The sequence below is a fragment of the Carettochelys insculpta genome, chromosome 3 (assembly GCF_033958435.1).
Source record: "Carettochelys insculpta isolate YL-2023 chromosome 3, ASM3395843v1, whole genome shotgun sequence".
NCBI lineage: Eukaryota > Metazoa > Chordata > Testudines > Carettochelyidae > Carettochelys > Carettochelys insculpta.
Window position 1 is genome coordinate 109,712,129 of NC_134139.1, and position 21,705 is coordinate 109,733,833.

The 21,705-nt window shown below is 43.9% G+C and overlaps 1 protein-coding gene across 4 annotated transcripts in view; it reads right to left on the minus strand.

The window, feature by feature from the left end:
* The window catches only part of LAMA2 (laminin subunit alpha 2), a 588,677-nt gene that overhangs the window by 80,606 nt on the left and 486,366 nt on the right, over nucleotides 1-21,705 (minus strand). For all 4 annotated transcript variants that reach the window (XM_074990592.1, XM_074990590.1, XM_074990591.1 and 1 more), the window contains 3 exons: nucleotides 10,644-10,760; nucleotides 7,899-8,081; nucleotides 1,409-1,563 (listed from right to left, as the gene is read on the minus strand). In XM_074990592.1, coding sequence (XP_074846693.1) covers nucleotides 1,409-1,563; nucleotides 7,899-8,081; nucleotides 10,644-10,760 — 455 coding nt within the window. The remainder of the gene's footprint in view (nucleotides 1-1,408; nucleotides 1,564-7,898; nucleotides 8,082-10,643; nucleotides 10,761-21,705) is intronic.

Below are 21,705 nucleotides of genomic sequence, written 5' to 3' on the forward strand. Positions count from 1 at the left end.
AGGGCGGAGGGAGGGGCCCTTTAAAGGAGGGCTGCTGGCTGCAGCCCCAGAAGTGCTTGTCAGCCATGGGACCCCGTCTGCGGCATTTCCTGCCTCCCTTCTTTCGAAAGAGGGCTTGGAGCTGTGTGGACGCTCTCTTTTGAAAGGCCTCGATGGCACTTCAAAAGAGCAGATCGGAACGCCGATCTGCAAAACAGCGGCGGGGTTCTCTTTCGATGACCGCTTTTTTGAAAGCCTAACTTCGATTTTTGCCCTTTTGAAAGGGTGCTTACGTGTAGACACAGCTTTAATGTTCACCAAAACACATTACACATGACACATATAGCCATGATCCAACCCTCTAGAGATTCAGACTCATTTCTGGCCCTGAAGAAACAGTTCTACATGAATTTAGGCAAGTCATTTAATTTTCTTCTGTGTTAGCTTCCCCATCCACAGAACAAGGATAATAATAGTGTACAGAAATGCTGATAGGCCAAGTTCTTTGAAGTCTTTGAATGAAAAATGTATTATAATGATTAACCTGCCTTTCTGTCTTATCTATATTTCTGTTAGAATTTGAAATTCACTTTATCAGACATGGCTTCATTATTATGCATACACTCCTTTCAGCCATTTTTACGCCAGTGTGTTGATTTTGTTCGAGTTATACAGGAGATTTACTAAATTTTCATGTCTGAGAATTTTCTGATTTTTCTGATTGTTGCAGTTCAGAAGCCACATAAGTATATAACAGGGCAAAAAGCAGCCATACTGTTTCTGGTGTTACCAAGCCCATGTGGTAGACAAGTAATGGAACTCCTGCAAAATTAGGATTTTAATACCTATGCTAAGGCAGAGAACATCTTTTTGGAATTGTTTCAGTAATAAATTTTGCACAGCTATCAAACAAGGAGTATTTTCTTCTCTGTCACCCCCCCTCCATATCTTTATCCATATTACCCCCTCAGCTGTCCAACACTGCTAACATTCCTCACTCAACAGAGCTGTGTTGTATGTGGAGAGCCAGAGCCACCGACAGAGAATGCAAAAGGGGCACTTGGCCCAGGTGATTTATAAGGACATCCGACTCCTGGCTGTTGCTGCTGCCACCAGAGCCCTGTGCTATGTGGTCTGAGCAGTGCTGATGGTGAACTGCTTTTAGCTCTGCCCCTTCTTCCTGAGGCCCTGCCCCTTTTAGGGGGACCAAAACTGAGCTCCCCTCCCATCACATTGCCCAGGGCTCTGTAAAGTCTGTTGATAGACCTTTGGGGAGCAAACCACAGGGAAAAACCAGACCTTAGATAACCTGAGCTATGTCTGTCTATTTATACTGAACTCTTTACCATGGGTACTGGGGACTGGGAGGGCTTCTTTTGCTACATGAAAGAATACAAACCATCCACCATACAGAGAAAGAAGTGCTTACAGAATTTGCCTGTTTCCGGGCTTGGTTTATCAATTCTTTAATCTGAGAGATGTTTTTCCCCAAATTATCCTGAAGTTCTTTGACTGGTTTGAGTTTATCCAGCAGCCGATCTGCTTCCTTTTGTAGGGTTTTAACAGTGGCATCTGCATCAGCAACTTCACATGAAAAAAAAATTAGAAGAAACAGTCTGATCAAGTGGCTACAAACAACAAAATCCAAGAAAATTCAGCCTCCTGAGACAATCAAGGGCGTAATAACGATAGGAATATTTTTGAATTTAAAATTGCAAAGCTAGAAAATGGTAAAAATATGGATCAACAGTTTTGTCTGAGATTGATATTTGTAGAAAAAAACTATCGTACAATACAACTTCATGTTCAGAGTTCACCTTTCTTCCTTACTTCTGCTTTAATGAAACATATTGGATTAAAAGAGTAATTCATTAGTTACTGGCAGAATAATCAGAGAACTAATTTTTAAATTAGCAATATGGTCACAACTGAGAAAAATGTTATCCTGATCATAAGTTTCTCATAACACCACATACAATGATAAACATGATTAAAACAGTATTCAAAAGAAAAGCTACTCAGTATAGTTTCCCATCTCTCACATCAATTGCATTAGTTCACGTAAGTATTTCATCTTCTCTCTCCCTTTCCTTGAGTCCTAGAATGACTGCAATTCCTTACTATTCACTAGTCTCACAGCTTTGTCAATCTCTCTCGACCTGTAAAAGATCTGACATACATGAGAGCAGGAGTCCGGGAAGGAGAGTGTGTGTGGCTGATATAGTAGGGGAGACAAACCAATAACAGGAAAGTAGCCTCAAAAAGCTGCAATAAGGTTCAAATAGATACCCAAACCTTGGATGTATATCCAAACTGAATGATAAACTGATATTTAAGGTTCACCACTAAGTAGGTACATGAGACCAGTCTCTTGAGGTAAAACAAGCACTCCTATGTTAATCTTTTTCTCCTCACTTTGAGATAAGCCATAGTGCTGATAGTACATCATGCCAAAATAATCTAAATCATTAGTTTCATTGTTGCAACATTTTAAAAAGTAAACAATCTAATACAGCACCAAAATGTGGCACCATGCAAAAGCTTTTGTGGTAGGCAACGAGTCATCAGTTACTGAAAACAGCAACACACACATACCGATTTCTCTATGCAAGGGAGAGAGATAAGAAAGAAACAAAAGGAAATACTGTAAATAATAACATTTTAAAAGGTGCACTACACCGAGGCCACGGTTACACTACCATGATCTGTCAGCAGAAGTTACTGTCAGAAGAGATGTTTCGACAGATTGCATCTGCTCTGTCGACAAAAGGGCCCCCCGGAGCATCTACATTGCTTCTTTGTTGACAGTTTGTGTTGACAAAGCGCATTTTGTGTGTAGATGCTACATGAGTTTTGTTGACAAAACCCCAGGTTTCTTGACAAAACTCACTAGTGCATCCTTGGCCAAAAGCCAAGTAACTTACATGACAGGATTCGTTTGGAGAAACTCATTACCCACTGCTCACACCCCAGTCAGAAATGCGTTACTGGAGCACCGTTATAAAACTTGTGCAGATTTGCTACTGTTTAAGATGGACATAAGAGTGCCTAACTGCCAATCTGAGCACTCATCTGCCTGACTGAATTTAGGTTTCTAGCTTTATGAAACAAACCCTTAGGTCTTTTTGTTGAGCCAACATATTTCTGAACACAAGGAATTATGTGTCTTGGAATTATTGAACCATACAGTATGCTGCAATTTAAATGGTTGAAGTTTTCCCCCTAAACACAAACTCTGTGTCTATACTACAAAATAACTTCAAAGTTGCTTGCTTCAAAGTTATACTTTGAAGTAGAGCGTCTACACACAAAATGCACCCTCCCTTACTTGGAAGTAGGCTTCCCCCTACTTCAAAATTAAATATCTACACACAATTCAACCCTACTTTGAAGTAAGGGGCCAGGAAATGATGGAGGCATGGAGTCGCATGGCCGACAAGCCCTTTCCGGCTAGCAGCCAGCTGACCCCTTAAAGGGCCCCTCCCAACACCCTCACCCTGCACATGCTCAGGACTGCCAGGCTGCGGATAGCAGCAGAGCACGAGCTGGAGACAAAAGCTGGAGACCATGCCCACTCCCACCCTCCCCGAGGACGAGCTCCTCTCCACTGTGGCCACCCTGCTGGTCATCCTGGTTGCCCATCTCTTCCAGCGGCTGAGCCAGGTCGCCTGCATGGGACCCAGCCTGCAGGCCCTGGCCACGGCACTGCTTCCCTCCCTGGGCCCCCATGATCCAGTGCTGGTGGGCCTTCACCACCAGCATCAAGTGATGGGACCGGCTGATCCTGGAAGACTGGGGCGATGAGCAGTGGCTCAGGAACTTTCGGATGACCCACCAGGCATTTGAAGACCTCTGCCACTGGCTCTCCCCAGTCCTCCAGCACTGGGACACCCAGATGTGGCCAGCGCTCCTAGTGCGGAAGAGGGTGGCCATTGCACTATGGAAGCTGGCTGCCCACGACAGCCTCCAGTCTGTCATCTACCAACTTGGAGTCAGCAAGACCACTGTTGGAGCGGTGATGATTGAGATAAGTCTGGCCCCCACCACGGACCCACCCTGGGAAAGGGGCTACTGGGCAGGGAGCCCCTGGTTGGAAGGGGGCAGGGGGCCCCAGTGGGCAGGGGGAAGGGGGCCCCTAGTGGGGTGGGGACAGGCAGCAGGGGGCTGGGGGCCTCCAAGTCAGGCATTCATGGACATGTCTTCTTCCCCCTCCCCCACAGGTTGTCTGAGCCATCAACAGGGTGCTCCTGCCACAAGTCATGATCCTGGGGGACCCGGATGCTGTCCTCACCGGGTTCGTGGACCTGGGATTCCGCAATTTTTTCGGAACTCTGGACGGGACACACATGGCGATCTGGCCTCCAGACCACTGCGAGGGCACCTACATTAACAGGAAGGGGTACCATTTGGTGGTACTCCAGGCCCTGATGGATGTGAAGGGCCATTACCTGGATGAGTGCATGGGGTGGCTGGACAGGGCCAACGATGCCTGGCTGTTCCAGAATTCATGGCTGGGACGCCAGATGCAGGAGGGCACGTATGTCCCCCACACAGGAGCTCCCACTCGGGAACATCACAATGCCCCCTGTATGGTGGCTGATGCTGAATACCCATTGCACCTGTAGCTCATGTGGCCCTATACTGGACGCACCACGCTGGCCCAGGACACCTTTAACGGTTGCCTCAACCATGCCAGGGGCACAGTCAAGCAGGAGTCTGGGAGGCTGAAGGGGAGGTTTTGCAGCCTCCTCACCAGGCTGGATATCAGCCTCCCAAACGTCCCCATGGTCATCGTCTCTGCTGTGCCCTCCACAATCTTGTGGAGGGCTGGTGGAAGCCCTTTATCCAGGGCTGGGCCATGGACCTGGGGGCTGCCTATGAACAGCCATCCACTGCCCTGTGCAGTGAGGCACAGAGGGATGGGGGTTCAGGGTCCAGGACGCCCTATGCCAGGCCTTTGCTCAGGGCCTACTTTGACCCTCCCAGCCACACTCTGCACCACGGCCTCCCCATCCCTCACACTCACCACTCTCCCACCAAGCACTAGGAGACATGGGGTTATGGTGGGAACCAGAAACTTTACTATTGGGAGAATAAATATTTTTGGCAAAGCTAAACAGAAGAATGTGTGAAACTATTTACAGTGCACGGGGGGAACAGCTCACAGGAGAGAGGCGAGGGGCCAGGTGGGGAGACTGAACTGGGAGGGCGGCTAGCTGGGGGGAAGGCTCAGTTGCCCAGGGGTGTGAGTGGCTGGAAGCTGCATCAGCCATGGCTGCCCCTACCGCCCTGGATCTAGGGCCCCCTGTGGGGCTGCGACGGGGCTGGGACCATAGGGAGGTAGGGCTGCGGTGAGGGTGCCACAGACTTGGCCTTCGCAGGGGTTGAGGGGTGGCACTGGAGCTGGGCCAGGTGTGTCTGCCTTGGCCAGCAGCCACTGGGCCAGCTCCAGGCAGACGGATGGTGACAGGTCTGTCATGCGCTAGTCAGCTGCCGGAGGGGCTGTGGGGGAGGTGGCTGTGGGGAGTTGGGGGGTGGCTGTTGGGGGTGGCTGTGGGCCAGGCTGGCAAGGGGTGGTTGGTTGGGTGAGGCAGGTGGCCAAGTCCTGGGCCACAGCATCCAGGCTGCCAGCCAGCCATACCCACACATCCCCGCTCCATCGCCAGCCAATCCTTAAGCACCCCGGTCATCTCGCGCACGACTGCCCAGTTCATTGCCACTTCCTTGTCCTGCCAGCATCATCTGTGAGAGGCCCTGCTACGGCCATGGGGAGATGCATGTTGGGGCAATGGGGCAGCCTCCCAGCCCCCTGTGGCTGTGGCCCACTCCAGTGGGCTATGGCATCTTCCCAATGATGGACATGTAGAGACAGATGGTGACGGGGGATGGCCCATTAGTCCTGGGTCCCAACCTCGGGGGGGCCGGGTTCCCTGCTCTGCTGGCCCCCACACTGCTCCCCTGCTGCCCTGTGGCCCATGAGATCCTGGGTGCCCTGAGTTTTCCACTCAGTGAGGGCCAGGCTGTGTTCCCTCCCCATCCCCGTCCCCAGGTGTGTGGGCTGTGGGACTCTTCCGGAGGGGCCCCGTCCCCATCCCCATCCCTGGCAACATCCTTCTCATCCTGCATGTACTGGCTATGACCTCCTAGGGCTTAGGTGAGGCTTGGCTTGATAAGGCTCTGATGGGTGTCCCAGAGAGGAGGGCAATGATGAGGGTCCCGTTGCTGGAGCCTTTGTCATCGCCCTCAGTCTTGGCTGGCCAATCCCAATGCAGGGGGGCTTGTGGTGTCAGAGGGGCGCGCCTTGTCCTTGCTGTCCGCAGGGGGGGACCAGCGGTGTCCATCAGATGCTCTGGGGTGGCCACTTCCCTCAGCCCCAGGAGCCTCTGCAGCTCCTGGTAGTGGAGGCAGTAGACAGGCTATGCCCCTGACCAGCAGGCAGCATCGTGGGCCTTGATGTAGGTCTGGCAAAGTTCTTTAACTTTATCTGCACGCTGCTGCCAGTGTGGTTGGGGTGGCCTTGGCTGGTGAGGCCACTGGCCAGCCGGTCAAAGGCCTCTGTGTTCCTCTGCCAGGTGCTGATTTGCTAAAGGAGCTCCCCCCCCTTCAGCTTGTTCTTGGTCCATGAGGGTTCTCTCCTGGCACAGCCCTTGCCCGGGCACTCTGAGCCCTCAGACTTGTCATCTGGGGCCCCTAGCGGGGGAGGGTGGTCCTGGCTATAGTAGCCAGGGGGTGCAGAGGCAGGCTGGTGCTTCGAGCAGGGACAGTCCAAGGGTGAGCTCGTGCTGCCCCAGGTTGTGGCACAGTCTCAGCTTCCTGTCTGGGATTGCTGGGGAGCTGGCTCCTTTAAGGTGGCCAGCAGGGACCATAGGCTTGTCAGACTGTCTCCGTCCTCCAGGGGACTGCCTCCTTAGAAGTAAGGAGTGCAGAGCATCTACACACACAACTTCAAAACCAATCTTCAACGTAAGCCACTACTCCATTACAGGGCATGGAGTAGTGACTTCAAAGTTAGCCTCCCTTACTTTGAAGTTAACTTCAAACTAAGGAAAAGTGTGTGTAGATGCTCTGCATGTTACTTCAAAGTAGCAGCTTACTTCAACCTTACCTTTGAAGTTATTTTGTCATGTAGATGCATCCAAAGGGTTTCCCTATGAATTCTAACACATTCATTACTATAAAATCACAAGAGTCACTTCAATACTGAAGTACATGTAAACAACCTCCGTGGAAGTCCCTTGTAAGTATCCTGCCTCCTGCCTTTATTCTCTATAAGGAAGAAAATAACCAGTATAAAAGGCACCATTAAATGTATCCAGAGTTTTCTTTAAGTTTTTCAACCCCAAATGGAACGAGTTTTGTTATGTGCACCAATGTGGTGGGAATGTGCGACACTGCCTTCATATTGGTGCCCACACAAAATTCATGTAGTGGAGGGTGGAGGCCAAGGGATTTTGAGTGTGTGAGTGGGTGCGGCTCTAGAGGGTCTGGCTGGGAGTGTGGGCTCTATGGTGGGGCTGGGGCAGAGGGTGTAACAGACCTAGCACACAGGTGATGCAGAGAATCTGAGATTAATTTGGAGGTGGAATCTCTAATCAACAGTAGCTTCATCAATTCTTCTCTCACCTCCATCCTTTAAAGGAATAGTTTTTGGAGCAAATATATCCACTATGTGTTCATTCTGCTGATGCTAGATTTTCTCCATACATTGCCAGCAGTTATCCTTTCATATTCAAAGACATTTTCACCTCTAAGGCCTCTCTAATAATACGGAGACCGTATGAAAAGACTTCTATTATAGCAGTGCACTGTAGTAAGATCATGTAATACTGGTGTATCATAAATCACATCTTGGCAGCAGGGAAAGGTCTTTCTTTTGAGGGAATGGGGGGAAAAACATACAAATGAAAGAAAGATCTTACTGTTCTGGGTGGAGTTTTTCACAACAGCATTTGTTTTGCCCACATCATCTGCAAGTTTGCTGTAGTTGTTCCTTAAGCCAAGGAGATTCTGGTTGAGTTCTTTAATCCTAGCTAGTATATTATTTGCCGTGGTGTTAGCTTGTCCAGCTTTATCTTTAGCTGCTTGAACCTTCACTGCTGTGTCTGTAGGCAAGAAAGGATTAAGATGTCAGAGCACTCATGAATACAGACGGCAGAGTCACACCCTCTATGTCTTTCTTTACCTAACAGAATACCCAGCCTTGTTTAAATGTGGAGAATGAAGCATTTTAGCCAGAATATTTTTCCTATGGAACCTTGCCCTGTGCTAGGAGTATCTTATTAACCTTGAGAATGAAAGTGGTGATCCTCAGAGGGAGGACTTTGGTGTACTGGTGGAGAGAATACAGAATATTAATCGATGTGACCCCTACAACTCAGTGACTCTAGAGTTTACAGTTACTTTGAAGAACAGCAGTGTGAAAGATTGGTTGCAATATTTTGCATCAAAAAGTGGCCCCTTACAGATTGCCTGAACTTTGAAACTGAGCAATTTGTTATCCTTTCGTAGCAAAGATCTGAGCAAGATTTTCACTGCCAGGTGTGAAAATGCTGTAGCTGTTATTAAATACTATTTATTTGGAAAGGGTGGGGTGCTCAGGGGCTAAGTCACAAACTGAGGCTCAAGAAATCAGTGTTCAATCCCCCGTTCCAGCACAGACTTCCTATTTAACTTAAGTTACTTAAGCTGCACTATGGGAGGAATTCTGTTTCTTGAGGCAGGATACTGCTAGAGTTGCCAGGCCTCTGGTCTTCAATCAGGATGCCGAGTCGAAAACAGAATCTGGTGCCTCTGGTCAGCACCGTTAACTGGGTCATTAGAAGTCTAATTGTTGGCATAGGTGATTTAAGACAGTCTCCCTACCTTTCTGCTAGTCTGCATGCCTTGACTCCATGTGGCATCTGGCATGTCCCTATGGCATCTAGGCACAGGGCAGCCCAGGTGGCTCTACACACTGCCCCTACCCAGAGTGCTCCCTCTATAGCTCCCAATGACGAGGATCATGGGATCCTGAAAGGCATCCCAAACTCCTCAACCTCGACCCAACCCCAGGGCTCACACCTCCAGCTGGCGTCCTCACCATTTCAACAGCACCAGAAACAGTATCAAACACACGGAGCTTTTGCATATTAATGAGTATGAAAGACTCTTTGCTATTAGTTTATAGTTTCAAAAGCTGCACAGCACCTTATGATAATACTAGAACGCCTGCCCCTGTCCTGAGAAAATCATAGACTAAATAGGACATAGCACAGTGAGTGAAGTCCAAAGACAATGATCTGAGGAGATGGGAGGAACTGAAGACAGATACAACTAATGAGGATCACATAGTTTTGTTTCTGAAGTTGTTGGGTTTAGTTCTGATTTTTATCAGTTATGTTTTAGTGTTATTATTTAATATTATTTGTCTTCCTTTTTCAGATTGGAAGAAGAAGGTGACAATAGAAGGGATGACACAGCAGAAGAACTCAGTAGTAGAGAACTAATTAAGGAGGTAAATTTTAAGGACAGAAAGTAGGAACAGATGGCATAGTGCAGCAGTAAGGAAGTTACAGGGACAGGGTCAACATGCAAGATGGAATAGAGGCCACACTCTGAGAAAAAAGAGAGGACAACAAGCTACAGTTTGGGACGTGAAATGAGATGTCAAAGGAAAAAGGAAATGGGTCAGAAAAAGGAGAAGGTTGTGAGCCACTGTGTTGCTCAGGGTTGCAACCTTAGGCTATTTTATTAATACATACTCGAGCGATCATTTAATAAGAGCTTATCTACATGAGAAATTGGTTGTGAAATAAACTAAGGCATGAATTAAAAATGCAAAAGCAATTCTGCACTAGCTCTTCTGGTCATTCTTATTCTGCACTAAAAGTCTCTTGTACTGATTAGCTCACTCCATGAAGTAGGTGTCCATATGGGGACCTAGTGCAGACCACTTATTCCTCAATAGCTATTTTGAGCTATTTCCCCATATAGATGAGCTCTAACCTAAAAGAGCAATAGCTCATTAGCGTGGGTACATATTTTATTTTGGCACATATCAATATTTATATGTGGGGGAAATGATCATGCATTTAATTCACAAATAACAGTGCTGGGAAACTACTATTCTATTTACAGAAACTACCATGATTCACTTTTGACTGAGCAGTATTCTAAAGCGTAGATGGATCCGAATGACTCATTTGGGTCTTGCTACAGTCAGACTATTGGGCAACTTGACATGTTTGTTTATCCAAGGTCTCTCTGAACTGTCTGTTGCTTCCATCATCTTAGTTCTTACCATTCTGGCAACCACTCTTTTCAAACAAGATCCTATCTGGAAGGCATTTCAGCTCCCCCAAAAGAGTGACTGAGTAACAATATGCTATCACTCTTTTTCCAGAAGAACTATTTTCCTGAAGTGGGACATTTGAGAATGACAAAATCATGGCAGTCCCTAACAACCCAAAATGCAAATGAGCACCAGATATTTGTGTTCAGTTCAGTTTCCCTCACACACACACACAACGTACCTGCATCTTGAAAAAGGCACTGTGGCTGAGATAGCAACCTGTGGTTGTTGTGTATGTAGACACAGAATTGCATCTATACACAGTTCTAAAAATATCCAAGCTGACACAATGAAGCACAGCTGAGCCCAGTGTTTCCACACTTTTTGTACTTACCATTGGGAATGGCCAACAGCTTTTCAAAGGTGTCATTCAAAGCTCTCAGGAGATCAGAATTCTTTTCATTGGCATTTTTCAACCTGTTCTGCAGACTACTCAAGTTATCCGTGTTTTCTGCACAGAGTACACATACAAATAGGTTTTAACACACTATTTTCACTGTGTGTGTTTATGTAACAAAAGCAGATCCCAGATGTCAGCAGACAAGCTCCAACCTGGGACCTGTGAAGCTTGGGGCAGGTCTATACTTAATGGGGGGGAAGCGGGTTGCTGTGCTGTGATCAATATTGTAGTGTGTGAAGATGCGGCAAAATCTCTCTCTCGGGGCTCAGCTATTGACCCTGGTACTCCACGCTGACATGCGGAGTGAGGGCCATCAGTACAAGTCCGAAGATCCCTGATCTACACCAGGGAACAGTTGATTCTAGCTATGCTAATAGAGTGGCTAGAATTGTGATTCTAGCTATGCTAATAGGGTGGATAGAATTGCGTATCTAGGTTCGACTTTGATCCTTAGTACAGACCACGCCTTAGTATATGAACCTCTATTGAATGAGTTAAAGAAAGTCATCCATTTCTGTGGGAGAATCCTCAGTCTGTAGATGGCCTACATGCCATTAGACAAGGATAGAGTGCCACACCAAGCCAAGTCAAGTTACCTTTACACATACATTTGGTATGCACTGTAACAGAACAGACCATGAACAACCCATTTGTCATCAACATACTTACATTTAGTTAACCAAAGCAGCAGAGACATAGCACTTTAAAGACTAACAAAATGATTTATTCGGTGATGAGCTTTCGTGGGACAGACCCACTTCATCAGATCAGTCTCATTTCAAATACAGACTGACATTTATAAGTACAGAGGACCGAAAAAAAAAAGCAATAAAAACTGACAAATCATATACATAGGACTGAAGGAGGGGGATGAAGGATAGGGGGATGTTAATTGTCCTGCCTGAGATAATTAAGAGCATCAAAGGTAGGGAAGCAGTCCTTGTAATGCATGAGGTAATTGATGTCTCTGTTCATACCATGTGTTAATGTGTTGAATTTGAATAGGAATTCCAACTCACAAATTTCTTGCTCTAATCTGTTTTTAAATTCTTTTTGATCTAGGACACAAATTCTCAGGTCTTTAACAGAATGGCCCACTCCACTGAGTCAATGACAAACTAGGCAGAGGACCCAAGAAACAGCCTAACAGTCCTGTACTTTGAAGACAGCCCACAAATTTATTTTATGGTAACCTAACAAGTTCCTCTTCAGGTGTTTATTTTGGGCTAATGGTTCATTCAATCTGTGCGACAAAACTACTCAGTCAGGGTAGTTTTTTGTCACAGTTAGCAAGCCTGTTTCCCAATTCTTGCTGTACTTTTTCAATGTAAGGTAACAACTGCTGACACAACATCTAGTGCAGGGTTTCCCAATCGTTCATGTCATGACCAGAACATGAGTTGCCATTACATTTGAAAAGGGTCACGGGCTGCACTGGGCGGCTCCACAGGTGGCTCTTAAGAGCTATTCACACTACAGAAGTGGTTCTCAACTTCTTAATGGGATTAACAGCCCTCATGCAGTTAAGCCAATCAATTACATTGAGAACCATTTCAGCTGCAGGGCAGAGAATGCATACCTGAGGAGCAGCGCCCACCTCAGGTAAGGTGGGGGCCTGGGTCTGAGTTTGGGAGGTAGGGCTCAGCTTCCTGGCTTCTAGCAGGGTTCCCACAGCTGGCTCTGCCAGCCAGGACTCTGCCCCAGCCAGCTTTCAGCCATGGGGGTGGGCGGTCTTTCCCCCCACCACAGCCAGGGATTCTGTGGCTGGCTTCGCAGGTGGGGTCTCTTCCCCAGCTGGCTTCCAGTCGCGGGGTTGGGGCGTTGTATTTAATTTCAGCCCCTGAGTGTGACTCTCCTAACCCACTCGAGCCCCTGATTGTGGGGTTTAAGCTGGTCGGGGGGAGTGGTTTGGGGATGTGGTGTGGGACAGACACTGAACTCTGATTAACTATAGTAAATGTAGTGTTGTTATTTTATTAACGTATTCCCCTTTTTTATGAAATAACTGCTATGAAACTACTATGAATATATAAACATGAGGGAGTACAATTTTATATTCTTGCTTGAGGCTCAAAATCTGCTAGTTACGGCACTGGCTATTCCCTGCACCCCCTTTTTGAATTGCCTTGGGTCACCAACTCCTCCTGAATTGTCAGAAGAGTCCCCGTGTGAAGAAGGTTGGGAACCACTGGTCTAGAGAAAGGACATGAAACTACATTAGCAGCATCATGATCAATATGGGGAGGCGACATCAACAAAAAGTTACAATGAAATTTGCAGATAGATTGGGGGGATTTGTTTGTAGATAAAATCGTACGTCAAAATTTGTTTAAACCAAAGAATTACTACAAATGAAAAGAACAATAATGTGATAATCAGCACGTGGAAGATGAAACTGACATCCTTCACAGATAAGTCAATAGCCTTCAAAACTGCTTTGCATAACAACGATATTTGTACTGGAAATCATGCTACATAAAAATGATTTTTCAGACTCTCCCGACAGAGGTTCCAGCTGAGATTATTTAGAAACCTGTAGTTTCAATAAGTCCAGAGTAGAGGTCAGAAAAGAAAATGCAAGTTAAGCCTGAAAATACCAATTTGGGGTGCCATTTTTAATCACTTATTCCCACTGTTAGGGAGTTCTTTAGAGCTGGGGAACAGAAAGATGGGAATTTCTCTCCTGCAATACTCTCCCTGAATCAGAATCACTGATTGAACTGACAGCAGAAGACAGAGAATAATTTGTAGAAAAGTGGAACTGGTATAAACTCTAACTCTGCCCCATAGAAGCTCAGTGAAATTAAACACTATAGAAGCTCAAATACTTATCCAAACAGATGCCTTTGGTATCTGCCAGACTAGACGTCACCTTTCTAGTCACCTGATTGTAGACTGATCAAGGGCCAAAAGAGCTCCCAGTGTGAGTTACACTATCAGAGACTTGATACATTTGCAGAACAGACTGCCATATCTCAGGTTCAAGACTGAGTTAAATAGTTGTAATGTGCTATCCAATTTGCCAAACTACTAGAAAAATTACTGACTGAGCAATTTGACTCTATATTATGTGTGAAAAGGATTTCACAGTTGTCTCCGTTTCACATTGACATGAAACAATTATTATTAATATTATTAGTATTACAATAGCACATGCAGGCATCAAACAGGTTGGGCCCCCTCTATGAGAGTCACCGTACAGAACAATATAGTAACACAAGTGGATATGAAGAACTTCATTATCTATTTTTAGTTTTCTCAGTGACTATTACAGAATTCCCAAGATGTTTTCTTAAAAAAGTAAACATATTTGTGTTCTCAAGATTGCAGCTTATTAACTTTCCTAGATGCAGTTTGAGAGAAACCGGTCAATAGATTATAAAAGATTAAAATCTCTAAAAGATGGATGTGTACAGGCAGGAAGACAAATTGTTATTTTTTAAAAATAAAATCTAAGAAAACTGTATATTACCTATAAAATCAAGATATGCATTACCCTAAATTATGAAAAGGCTTTGGGATTTTTTTGTAAAACCCCAAACTAATCAATATTAATCATGGTACCAACTGATTTTGTATGTCAAAAACGCTTATCTTCCTGATTTCTAAATTAACTGACAAAGTGTATAGTACTCATTTGGTACCCTCCATATCTCTGGATAGATGACACAATCTGTGCTTGAATCCCATGAGCTCTCATGGCAACACAATAGCTGTCTCTTTGATTGATTGGCCAATTACTGTAATGAAGAAACAGATATGTATTTAGGGTGTTTCTTCTTTTTCCAGGTGATTAATCAGAACGGTATTAACATTGGCCTTATAAAGTGAGGCTCATTTTTAGTAGCTTGTTGTTTTAGAAAGATGTTTAAAAACTTGTATTTTTTTAAGGGGAAGAAAACAGAGCAAAAGAACATGTGCAGCCACACAATCTGTAGGACAGAAGTACAGAACTAGAACGATCTCCAGAAAGGGCCAGAAAGAGGGAAACAGTCACAGTGGAAAAGCAAGGGGGCTGAGGGACGGCAGCCACTGGAGCATGACCAACCATACTGATGGAGGATGAAAAACCTTGGAATTGGGGTGGAAAAACGTAACCAAAAACATTGAACTACCCATTTATGGTCTGACACTGTCAAGAGCAAAGCACCTTCCACTTATAGAGACTTGAGGGCATTCAGCATATTGTAGAATCAAGACATTGTGCACTAAAATCCCTGCCCAGATCTCTTATGCTGCTGTGGAAGGGGTAATGTTGGGAGAAGGTAAGTGGGAGATACAGCATGGGCTGCATGACTGCCTGAAAGGTCCATCAGGGAAGAATCTGCTCCTCTTATATAAGTTAGGAGGGTGGGGAATACTTTGAGCTGGGTGGCACTGGAACAGGAGGTAGACCACCTGCTTGTGCAAGCTGGGGGAAACAGGGAGGTGAGCTGAAGAAAGATCTTGTTTGAATTATAAAGATCAGCCTTGGGCACCCAGGTCCCAAGTATTTATAAGCACCAGTTTCTGAAACTCTTAATTCCACTGAATAACAAAGTCATCGGGGGCAGTAAGCAGAGTAGCCAACAGCCCCAGAGCAATGTTGGAAGGGGGACAGGCTCCACACCCCCAGAAGGGGCATGACCAAGGGTGGAAGGGGTGGGGCTTAGGGCATCCAATCCTTAGCACTGCTTGAGTTGCGATGCTACCCCGGCTTCCCTCAGAGCCATGGGGAGTGGTGCAGCACTGCTGTCCGTGACACTCCAAAGGGGCTTGGAGCTCTGGGTGGCTATTGCCAAAGTAACTGGGCCTGGGGGCAACTACCCTTTTTGTTCCACCCCCCCGCCATTGCTAGGCCCGCAAGTAAGACCCCACTAGATGAAAATAAAGGCATCAGAATCTACTCCTAAATGATCAGAGAATATATCAGAGCTAACGCCTTATCAGCTAAAACCAGCTTCCAAATAGTTTTAATGAGATCCATTTAATTCTCCAGATTTGCCTGGTATTTCTCAGACAGCTCAGATACCTTTTTTGAAAGATTAGCATATGTATATAAATTCTGACATATTTATTCATTTCAGGTGGTGTTTCTAGTAATTTTACTGGATGGTCTTAAATTGTTTCCTCTCTTCTAATTACTCCACTCTTACATTTCCGAAGCACTGTGTTCCCAGGCCTCTGCTTCCAGCTTTGTAACCATAGCATCAAACTAATTTTTATGGGTTTTAATAAATTCAGTCCCTCTGAAACTCCTAAATTTGAATATTTAAACTCCATCTGTTTAATATTTTTTCTTTTAGTTTATCAAATGAATTTGTAATTTTTTTCTTAGTATTAGAAGAATAAACTAATAAATAAATGCTAAGGGAGCCCCATGCTCAAGGCAGGGAAGGGAAGGAGCTCTTCAAACCATTGTTAATTATGAAATTCTCTGATAATTTTTCATAAATAATAAAGTTCTGACAGGCCATATTGTGAAGTAACCTGTTGTAAACCTATCATTTTGACTGAACTTTTTATTAAGCAGTGATCACCTATGTTGTGTATTAATCGTGACGTGCTGGTTTCATTTAACACGGAATTATTCCCCTTTTTCTTTAAATATTTAGTACCGAAACATGCTTGGGACCAAAATCCCTCGGTTGGCTACATTACAGGTACTGTACAACATGGGCAGCTGCAACACGTTTGCCCACAATGCGCAGTTAATATGCCTCAGACCTGGGAGAAGTTAATAGGTTCATTCCTGCAAGAGGCTGAGCACCCTCAACTCCCACTGAAGTTGAGGTGACTGAATGCATTGCGGGATTGTTTCCTGTATACCCATTCAGTTCTTAGCTCACAAGATTTCACAAGAATGCCAATTTGTGCTGGCTGTGATTGTGTTTGGTGCAGTTGACACCTGTTCCTGTGACCTGGATTAAGAAGACCAAACCATTTTTACGTTTTTGTTTCTAAATGTAGCACTATCAGATCAACCACTGTCTACTCAGCAGAAAAATAAACCAACTGAACAGAGCAGAAACAGCAAAACCATTTCCCTATGTTTTAAAATGGGACCATATATTACTGAGTATTGCAGGTGATTTGGAAGCTACATATCAATGGGGGATGATTTATCCATTTATATATCTAAGAAATTGTTCAGATCTCTATAAATTTTATATATGGGCAGAATTGATTACTTGCAACGACATAGCACCCTTAAAATGCCTTGTCTGCTAATATATATTGTTTTCTTAAAGTAACATAGCCCAATGCAAGAAATTGTTTGAGGGCATGTCTACACTATGTCAGGGACTGATGCTGAAGCATCTACTGATCGTTGATTTATCTTATCTGCTTAGATGAGCTAACTCAGTCTCTGAGACCTCCCCTGTCCATGCCAGTGCTTTGCCAAAATGAAAAGAGCCTTGCCGCGCACAAGACACAGCAGTGAGTATGTTGACTTCAGCTACGCTATTTGCAATACTGAAATAGCTCATCAGTGGGGCAGGGGGGTTAGTGTAGACAAGTCCTAAAATGCCATCATAAAGAGAATGGGGGAAGGAAGCTTTGTCAGATTATTTTTCAAAGAGTAGCTTTAAAACCATAGAAACTGCATACATCGTGCACAATATTAGATGGGTACTGCCCAAATTAGCTGGTGAAATTGTGTGTATGTATCTTCCTGCATCTGTTACATTTGTTCTGCTGCTTAGACTAGAAGCCAATACAATTCTTGCTCCCCACAGTCTTATCCTATAAAGAGGCTTATGAGTCCCAAGTTAATGCTCTATCTGCAGAATATACAAGACAATACACAGAAATAAGTAGAAGAAATAGAGATGTTATGAGAGAGATGCAGCCTGTGTTGGTCAATCTTAACTAACCCTCCCCTCCCATATATTTCACACTGATATTAATTTTTATATTGAAGAATATGTTGGTTACCAAAATTAATAATTGAACTCTACCACAGGTAACCATTTTGTGAGTATAAAACATTGGATCAGCTAAAATCCACTTCAGGTAGGGACAAATTCTGAGAGTGAAATTTACCTCTACTTGTAAGAAGTTAAATGTTTTAGCTAAAAATGTTCATCTGGTATCAGATGGGTAGACCCAACACCAAGCTGTCAATTCTCAATAAAATTATATGAGCTTGATTTCAGAGGCCACACGACATTATGTCTCCAGCTCAAAAAGAGATTGCATATCATTTTACTTCATTTTTCGGATCTGTTCAGACAAAACACATATTTAATCTCAATCTGCACAGGAGCAGCCATATTTTTAAAAATGCAAATACAGAATTATAAGGAAGACAAGTTGCTCCTGGCAAGCTGAGACTGTCAAGGTGCAGACACAGAAAAATCTGGCAGGCAGCTGCATTCACTCACTGACAGCCAAATTCTTGAAATTCAACACTGAACATCACCACAAATAGAATCTACTTCTCCCACCAGGTATATTCCTTCTAATGTTAAGTTCCACAGAGAAAGAAATGACTAAGCCACCATTGTACTAGCTGCTGTCAGAATTTTTTGCTCTGTAAGGACTATTTCAGCAGGTTTTGGAAGTATTTTTCTGATTAACAGCCATTTTATAACTAGTGTAATTGGCTACAAATCATGGGAATGTCATAAAGTAGCAAGAAAATATTCCCATCTTCCTCATAGCTTAGGTCTGGCTTGCTGGAGGATATATTATTTGAGTGCTTTATGGGTTTTCATTACTTTAACTAATGTACCACCTATGGTGCAGAGACAGAAATTATAAACTAATGATCACTTGCATCTACCAGCTCTTTATAGAGTGCCCATCATCCATCTTTCACTTCTGTACTTTCAGTAGGGATTCTGAGAAGGGGAGCATTGTAAAAATCCTAAGGAGTTTCCATTCTATTAGCTGTAATCTCAGCTCTCATTTTACATCCCAGAAATGCCAACACATACAGTAGGGATTAGGTTAATACGGTAACATCATGATTTTGATGTTAAAGCAGGGGAGACGAAGCCATTCATACTCTGCATTTGGGGCATAAAGTTTAACTGATTTCTGCAGGGCAGATGGAATTTAAGACCATATTTCATTATGTTCAGAATCCATTTGGGGACCTATTAAAGTTTTATGCCTTTAGAAAGCAATTTTAATATAAATCATTACTAAAGAACCCTAATGAAAACCCATCAGTTCCATTAATTTTCACTGGGATTACATAAATGTAGATGAGAACCTAATTTGGGAATTTATAAATATCTCTTTCTACTTGCATTAGGATTGTTTTGTGCCTACTTTACACTATTTGCTCTTTCAGTTCTGTGAATTTTGGTAGGAATGAACTTTTGTTGGAGTGCATTTTAAAACATCTCCTAAATATGTAATTTATATTGTAAAAACACTTTCTCAGGGCCAAGTTATATGCTTATATATGCATATGTAAGTCACACATATCACAGTCAAATTCTGTTCTCACTTTTTACTTTGAGCACAAGATGTCTTGCACTTTGGAGCGGTATCCACAACAAATGTCTGTTCCAATATAGGCCATCTAACTTCCTTAGATAGCCATAGAGTCAAAGGTCATCTACTCTGACCTCATGTGTAACACAGACAATAGAATCTCTTGCAAATCACTCCTAGAGCAGATCTAGAGTTAAAAATTGTCAGAGATGGAGAATCCACTACAATCTCTTGGTAATTTGTGTTCCCAGCTTGCTACCAAACAGGAACAGCTGGTGGGATTTTTAGGATGAAGTTCTCCAGGTGAAGGAGGAGTGACTATGTGATCCTTGAGGTAAATTTGTCTGAAATGGGCATGTTTGTGGTGTGCTTGCTACTTGACTGACAGATAGTGTGTGGTCTATTCATCTGCACCTAGTGATCTCTAGACAAAGCTGAGAGCTTCTTAATGAGACTCTGATCCCTAGGCCTTTAAGCACCCAATAGTCCTTAACCAGGGGACGAAGTTACTCAGGAAAACCAGGACTTTAAAAAGCTCACCTTTAAGTGTCCAGATGAACTAGCAATCTGGAGGGACAGGGGAGGTTGGTGAAGAAGTTTTGAGGGAAAGTGTCTGTGTGTGTGTATGTGAGAGGCCTAGATGTATTTAATACTCTATTCAGAGTGGCTGAGCTGAGGAGCTAAAGTACACTGTACTATAGCATATAACAGGGATGAGCAATAAGCTGCCCACAGCCAAGACAAAGGTTGCCAGTGTTAGCCCCAATTGGTTGCCAGATGGTTTATGTACCTGTGCATCTACAGGCATGGTTGCTCACAGCTCCCATTGGTTGCTGTTCACTGTTTAACGGGAGCTGCAGAAAGAGGTAGCCTGGTCCGCACTGTTTTCTGCAGCTCCTGTTTATCGAGAGCAGTGAACTGCAGCCAACAAGGAGCTGCAAGCAGTCATACCAGTGGATGCAAAGGCAAATAAAGCATATGGCAGCTGGCCAGGGCTAACCCTGGTGAACTGCATCCAGCTGCGAGCCACTAATTGCCTTCCACAGATATAGATACTATGGTGTACAACAATATTGTCAGACATATGGATGAATATAATTTGTTGGGGAAGAGTCAACCTGGTTTTTATAAATGGAAATCATGCCTCACCACTCTGCTAGGATTCTCTGAGAGGGTAACAAACAAGTGGAAAAGGGGGAATCCAGTGAATATAGTGTAGTTATATTTTCAGAAAGCCTTTGAAATGGCCCCTCACCAAAGGCTCTTAAGCAAAGCAAGCTGTTGTAGGATAAGAAAGGCGGTCTTCCTGGCAACTGGTTAAAAAAAATAAATAAAGGGCAGGAATGAATTATCAATTTTCAGAAATGGGAGAGGTAAATTGTTGTACTATAGAGGTCTCTACTAAGACCAGTGTTATTTAACATATTCATAAATGATCTGGAAAAAAGGGGTGAACAGTGAGGTGGCAAAATATGCAGATGATGCAAAACAATTCAGGTTAGTTAAGGTCTACACAGACTGTGAAGAGCTACAAAAGGATCTCACAAAACTGGGTAACTGAGTGACAAAATGGCAGATGAAATTGAATGTCAAGAAATGCAAAGTAATGCACATCAGAAAACAATCTTAATTATACATATAAAATGATAGGGTTTAAATTAGCAGTTGCCACTCAAGAAAGATCTTGGCATCATGGATAGTCCTCTGAAAACATCCACTCAATGTGCAGCAGCAGTCAAAAAAGCCAACAAGGTTAGGACTCATTAAGGAAGGTATTGATAATATGACCAAAAATAAATCTGTGGTATGTTCATATCTTAAATACCACATGCAGCTGTTATAGCCCCATCTGAAAAAAGATATATTGGAATTAGAAAAGGTTCAGAAAAGGACAGTGAAAACAATTAGGGGTGTGGAATGGTTTTGTATAAGAAAAGATGAACAAGACTCAGAGGGTAGCCATGTCAGTCTGTTTCAGAAAAAAAAAAAGTCCTGTGGCAACTTACAGACTAACAAATTTATTTGCGCATAAACTTTTATTAGCTGGAACCTATTTAATCAAATGCATCTGACAAATTTGGCTCTATCCCATGAAACCTTATTTCGAAATAAATGCATTAATCTGTAAGGTGCAAAGGGGTGCCTCATTTTTATTAATAAGACTGGGACTTCTCTGCTTCAAAAAGAGAGAATTAAGGTGGGATATGACAGAGGTCTACAAAATCATGACTGGTGTGTCGAAAATAAATAAAGAAGTAAACAAGGAGTTATTCATTCTCTTGACAAAAGAATTAGGGGTCACCAAATGAAATTGACAGGCAGCAGATTTAAAACAAACAAAAGGTAGTATTTTTCTCACTACAGAGAATCAACCTATGGAATGCCTTGTCAGAGAATGTTCTAAAGGTCAAGACTATAACAAGGCTCAATAAAGAACTATGTAAGTTCATGGAGGATAGGTCCATCAATGGTTATTGGACGTTTGGACAGTGATGGGTATCCCTAGCTGCTGTTTGCCAGAAGCTGGGAATGAGCAACAGGGAATGGATCACTTGATGATTAACTA